General features: G+C 35.1%; 1 protein-coding gene across 2 annotated transcripts; it reads left to right on the top strand.

The window, feature by feature from the left end:
- The first annotated feature begins 495 nt into the window (after positions 1–495).
- On the top strand, positions 496–5,917 carry LOC7483940 (GDT1-like protein 4). Of its 2 annotated transcripts, none has more exons than XM_052455537.1 (13): positions 496–947; positions 1,055–1,123; positions 2,663–2,722; positions 2,822–2,905; positions 3,346–3,434; positions 3,536–3,572; positions 3,647–3,694; positions 4,369–4,437; positions 4,567–4,611; positions 4,701–4,762; positions 4,885–4,957; positions 5,066–5,156; positions 5,674–5,917. In XM_052455537.1, the coding sequence occupies exons 1-12, from the start codon at positions 930–932 to the stop codon at positions 5,132–5,134; spliced, it is 723 nt and encodes a 240-aa protein (XP_052311497.1). In that variant the 5' UTR covers positions 496–929; the 3' UTR covers positions 5,135–5,156; positions 5,674–5,917. The 2 variants fall into 2 exon arrangements, with proteins under 2 accessions (XP_052311497.1, XP_002312384.2); XM_002312348.4 differs by having other exon boundaries at positions 501–947; positions 2,822–2,869.
- Positions 5,918–6,000: the final 83 nt, after the last annotated feature.

Below are 6,000 nucleotides of genomic sequence, written 5' to 3'. Positions count from 1 at the left end.
AGTCCTTTAATTTTATAATTTTTATATTTACTCGGTCATTATAGTTTTAGATATTTACATTTTGATTATAAATTTTATAAATTTTTTTTATCTTTTAATTTCTAAATATCAAAAGGGAAGAGAGAAACTTGTCAAAAAAAAAAAAAAAACCTTGTAGAAGAAGAAGAGTTTGAGAAAGTCCTAAAACTGAAAATATTAAATAAGTTTTGATAGCTATATAAACAAACCAAAAAAAATATTGAAAAAGAGTTTGAGAAAGTTATAAAACTGAAAATCACCTCGTAAATAACGAAAATGCAAAAAAAAAAAAAAAAGAAGAAGAAGAAGAAGAAGAAGAAGGAAGAGGAAGAGGAAGAGGAAGAAAAACACCGTTCAATCAATACAAAGATTCCAAAATCTTTCGGAATCCAAGCGTCGTAGCGTACTTGTTATTGAACGTTATTATCGTTGAAGCCGCGCGCTTATTTCCGCAACTATAAACTGCAACCCTAACATCCTGAAACAACAGATGTCTAGCGCGTTAAATAAGTCCCAAACCAAAAGCATCTTTCCTTTTCAACAGGCTCTCAACTTAATGCTTTAAATTCTGTTTACAAGTGTTGATTATAATTGTTTATTAAAATATATTAAAATAATAATTTTTAATTTTTTAAAAATTATTGTTGATATTAATATATATATTAACTAATCTAAAAATATAAAAAAAAATTAATTAAAAAAAATTAAAAAAAAATTAAATTTTTTAACGTAAAAACAAAGAATACCTTACTCAGAATTAACCCGAACAAACTCCAAAACTCTCTCTCACTCTCTTTTGTCGAAAAGTTGCTTCGACTTGACAACTTCAACGAAGTCTCCGAAAGAAATTTCCCACAGCAGCTCACTTTTCTCTTTCTGACAGCGTATCATCCTCTCTTTCAACGGAAAATATGACCTCAGTCGTTCAGGTAATTAGCTTGTCTAGTTAATCTCTCTTTATTTTGTTCTAATCTGGATTTAAAATTTGTTAATTACAGATGTTCTTTTTCCATTTGTTTTTTTTTGCTCAATCAAGGGATTCACTAAGTCGCTTGCGATGACAGTGCTATCGGAGATCGGCGACAAGACTTTTTTCGCTGCCGCGGTTTAGTTTTTTTACTCTCTAAAGAATTTGGTTTATGTTTAATTTAGTTGATTTATTGCTTAAATTAATTTTGGAACTGGATTTTGTTGAAGGATGTAAATTACTAAAAGATTTTTTTTCCCTTATGGTCAAATGAGAGAGAGAGAGAGAGAGAGAGAGAGGAATTGATTAGTTTTTGGAAAAGTTTTATGAGTTGAATTTCATAATGCGTGGAAAGTAAAAAAAAAAAAGGCGAAGAATAGATACGACAATTTTAAACTTTATCAAGTATGATTATGATGCAACTCAAGAGGGAAACAGGATTTTAAACTTAACAAAGCGTTAAATTCTCTTATGGTTGATGGTTCGTGATGCACACAGGGCCCTTAGGCAGGAATTAATTCTTGTTTTGTTGTTTAGATTATCATTACCATATCTTTCCCCTTCCTTTTTGGTATACTTGCTTTATGGGATTTGGTGGATATTGTTTTCTCCAGAAAATACCTGCCTGGGTGGGTTGTATGGCCATGTTGAATTTGCTGAGACTGTATTTGTAAGATGGAGTATTGGCAACTTATTTATGTTCGCTTCCGGTGACACTCTTCTGTTGAAAAACCGATCAATATTGCATCTTTTGTTTTCTTCATAACTCTTGCCAATACCCTCTTACCTGCCTCTTCCTTGTCTCAGTTAAACTTGGTAACCTTTAGTAGCATTCAGCCATTGGGATGGTCTTTTTGCAGTTATGGTCATGGAATTTTGGAAAAGACAAAAAATGATGATGGTAGTAAAGAGTTTTTTAAAATAATTAATGATTATGTGATCAGCTAACAAATGTCCAAACAAATCGTGGATAAAAGCTTGCCTTTGCAACTAGTCATGATTGTGCTCTTTCGGGAGATCAAATATTAAAATGCATGCATAATGGTACCAAAAGTCACAATCAATGTTAAATCAAATCCACTAGTTAGTTGCACCATTTCAAGAATGACTTGCTGTATTTATGTAAAAGCAGGAGTTTGAAAACTGAGGATCTTTGGTAAATTTCTGGCATTATGAGTTCGGAAACTCAATCCATTTAATGGCCTTTCTATGTGCAATTAGAGTTCTCCAAAGCTTATATATTGAACCGAGTGAGCATAGGAGAAGGGAAAAAAAGGATTGCAATTTACAGCCAAATATCGAACATATTGCCTTCACTTTTAGTCATGGAAGGAAATTGTGATAAGAGACGGAGGGAAAAGAATTCAAAATCTCATGTAATTTTTCTCTGTGAGACATTCATCAGTGAAGTGACCAATAATGGTGCTTTTTAAGTTTTTCTTAACTTCCTTAAGGATTTCATAGTTTCTATTTGAAATTGTTTTACTTTTATGCTGTTTAGATTAATTAATATATAGAATCAGGCATCATCTGTTCTGTATGCTTTCTCCAGAAAACCGTTTTGCATGGTCTTCTGATTAAAACTTGGAATTTCTACTACAATCCCCCTATAATTATTTATTCAGAATTCTCCTATTTTCTACATGTGCTTGCCTGACTTCTGCTTCTTGTTTCAAGATCTTGGCCATGCGTCACCCGAGAAGACTTGTTTTGTCAGGTTGCCTAGCGGCTTTGATAGTAAGTGTTTTCTCGTGTTTTTGGTGCATGACTGTAGATTTGACAAAATTCCCCCTTTTGAGCGCTAAATTGTTAATGATAATATTTGCTGATTTCTAGGTTATGACTATCCTTTCTGCTGCTGTTGGCTGGGCTGCTCCAAATCTGGTAAGCGGTCTATTGGAGGCCTATATAGTTTTGCGTGTTGGTAAATTTTGTGATTCTGCCAGGCTGCCTTTTTTGATGTTATGGTGGAGTAATTACATTTCTAGTAGATGCAATAGAACTTATTCGAGTAATTGATAGATTTTGCATTCTTAATCTCTTCCTTGGGACATATTTTCTTGATAGTATGCAAGGAAAGCCTATGTATATAGCACACTGTTGTAATTAACCTGTAGTTTTGTATAGTCAGCCCCCCTGGCAACCTTTCGTTATGTTACTCAGTAAGTCCATATAAAGCACCCGTGAACAACAATAGCTTGTTGACACCCCCCTCTACCGATCTCTCTTCTCTAGTCAACTATCCATTTTGCAGTATTTGCTTAAAGTGCATGTATCTATCGAAGTTGTTAAAGCAAAACTGTCTTGTTACTTCCTTTTACTTTTGTCAATCAAGTTTTCTTCATTGTTTACCTATCTAGATCTCTCGTGCGTGGACTCATCACATAACAACAATATTGTTTTTTGGATTTGGGCTTTGGTCCTTGTGGGATGGATTTAATGACAAAGGGTATTGTTTCTGATCTTCTTTCTTTGTTAGCTTTCCTTTGCACTCTTCTCCTGGCATGACAGTTTGTTCTCATTGGAGTTTATTTGTATTTTATCAAACAGGGAGGCTGAAGAATTGGCAGAAGTTGAAGCAAAATTGGTTTGTTTCTTCTCTGTAATAACATTTACATTCAAGTGGAATCATAGTTCACGTTCCCTTTATTTTATCATCAGGATGCTGATTGGAAAGCTAACACAGGAACGGCCAAAGCTGGTAGCAAGGTATAATAACTGCTGTATTTTCTGGAAGTGTAACACTTTCTGCCTGCTTATTTGATCACGAAAGCATTTATTCTTCTGCATCAATCTTTCTCATTCTTCTCCTATGTTGGGTTTTATCTTCTTCTTTTTGGGTTGCCTCACTTTGAAAAGAATTTAGTCAAACAATCATTATACTTCTTTACCTCAAAAAATAAACAGAAAAATGTGCAGGCAGTAAGAGAATATAAGCCTTTTCCTGCATTAGGTATCTTACTTTACAAGAGAGGATTGGATTTATGTATATTTAGGTGTTGGATGTTTTATAACTTTTTTTTCTCTAATTAATGTGAGTAATTGTCCATTGTGTGGCATCTCTAAACATGGACCATAGAGCTGCTTGTATCCAAATTTCAAAGAATAGGTTAGCCAGGGCCAGGTTATGTGCGCTCAATTATTTTTACCAGAATGTAGTGTGTCTAATGTACACATGCATTAACATTCAAATACTTGGATGGATTTGTCATAGATGGATTCATTAACTGGACTTTTCCTGTATTTCTCGAGAAAAAACGCAATTATGGCTGAATTGGTTGTGCATATGAGCAATCTATTCTCATATTTGAACACCTTTAACTGTGTTTCCTGAATACGCTATGCTTGGTGGTTTTTATAGTTTAACTTTTTTATTCTTCCAGGACAGTGACGAATTCAAAAAGCAGAGGCGGACATTTCTTTCACAGTTCTTCTCACCTATACTCTTGAAAGTAATGCTTCTATATATTATATATATGTTGAAGTATTAGATTTGGAACTCTGCATTAATACTGTTGGTCCAGGAAAAAAACCCTGATTTGACCTTGAGGCTGACCAGTTTTATCATGCGTGTTCTGCAGGCATTTTCCATTACATTCTTTGGTGAATGGGGTGACAAGAGCCAGGTAAGGGTCACCTCTAGGACTCACACAGCATATTAATTTATCCTCGTGGTGATGGCCTTATTTTGCACTATGTATGATTGCCATTTCAGATAGCCACCATTGGTTTGGCTGCTGATGAGAACCCGTTTGGTGTTGTTATAGGTGGAATTGTGTAAGTTATAGTGTTTTCTCCATGCATTTATTTGAGTCCTGCTATGTTTTTTTTTTTGTTGTTTGAACTTACTATATGTATCGCCATGTTTATTGTGTTTGATTGCTTTTCCTTTTCTTCAGAGGGCAAGCACTGTGTACTACTGCCGCTGTCATCGGTGGAAAGAGCTTGGCATCTCAAATATCTGAGAAAATAGTAATTATGGCTCCTTGCATTTTTCTTCATGGCATATTTGGAATGTTGTTTCTACATTATGTAAGCCAATCAATCTTTGATGTCAATGTCGTACCTTTTGCCATTCAGGTTGCGTTGTCAGGTGGAGTTCTTTTTATTGTTTTTGGAATCCAATCCTTCCTTTCAACGGTTGAGTAGACCACCCATCATCTAACACGTAGTAAGTACTTACTTTCATTATGATGTGGGGGGGGGGGGGTATAGGGGAACTAGGGTGCATGGTTGAGTGCTGTCAATTTATTATTGGAAAAAGAAAGGAAATGCTGGAAAAATGTAGTCCAGCAGAATATTCAGAATTGGTTGAGCGGTGATAATTTCACTGGTGTGAGATAGCTACGCATCTTTCACTCCAGGAATCACCCGCTAACAGAGATGTGCAGGCCACTTGCTTGCGCATGCTCACTAATGCACACGCGCCATAATGAAGAAGACGGCAGCAAAACATAGATGCAAAATTTGCCTTTCAGAACAGCATGCAAGAACTGGTTTATAAAAAAAGATGGCTTTGTCATCAAATTGGTCGGATTTTTTTATTAATTAACAAATGGAACTCTTGAGAACAATGGCTGCAAGCGGCTACACATGCATGGTACTGGTTAGGCGAAAAGGAGAGTTGCATTTAAATTTGTGCTTATCAAGACTCTTAACACTGGTTCTGTTTGACTGCTTGCATTCAGGGTGGTGGTTAGGTGTATTAGCGACTTTCATACATTAAGTAGGTGATCATTCTCCGAAGGACGCAGCAAGATATGGTTATTTACAAGAGCAATTGCTCAACTCATAAATTTCCTGATTCAAAGAGCAGTAGCATGTTTGATTATCAAAACCAAGAGCGTGTTCTATGCTATTTAAATTATATTCTGTTGGATCTTGATATATCTTAAATTGAATGAAGCATTCTGAGGCACCGAATTTGCCCTACACGCGGTTGATTTTATGCATGCAATTTGAAGGCTTCCTGTTGATTTGTGAAAGCAGATAATGTTGGGAAATTTTTTATACAA

This window comes from Populus trichocarpa, chromosome 8, assembly GCF_000002775.5.
Source record: "Populus trichocarpa isolate Nisqually-1 chromosome 8, P.trichocarpa_v4.1, whole genome shotgun sequence".
Lineage (NCBI taxonomy): Eukaryota > Viridiplantae > Streptophyta > Magnoliopsida > Malpighiales > Salicaceae > Populus > Populus trichocarpa.
Note: the sequence above shows the minus strand (reverse complement) of the source record. Positions and strands in the feature narration are given on the sequence as shown.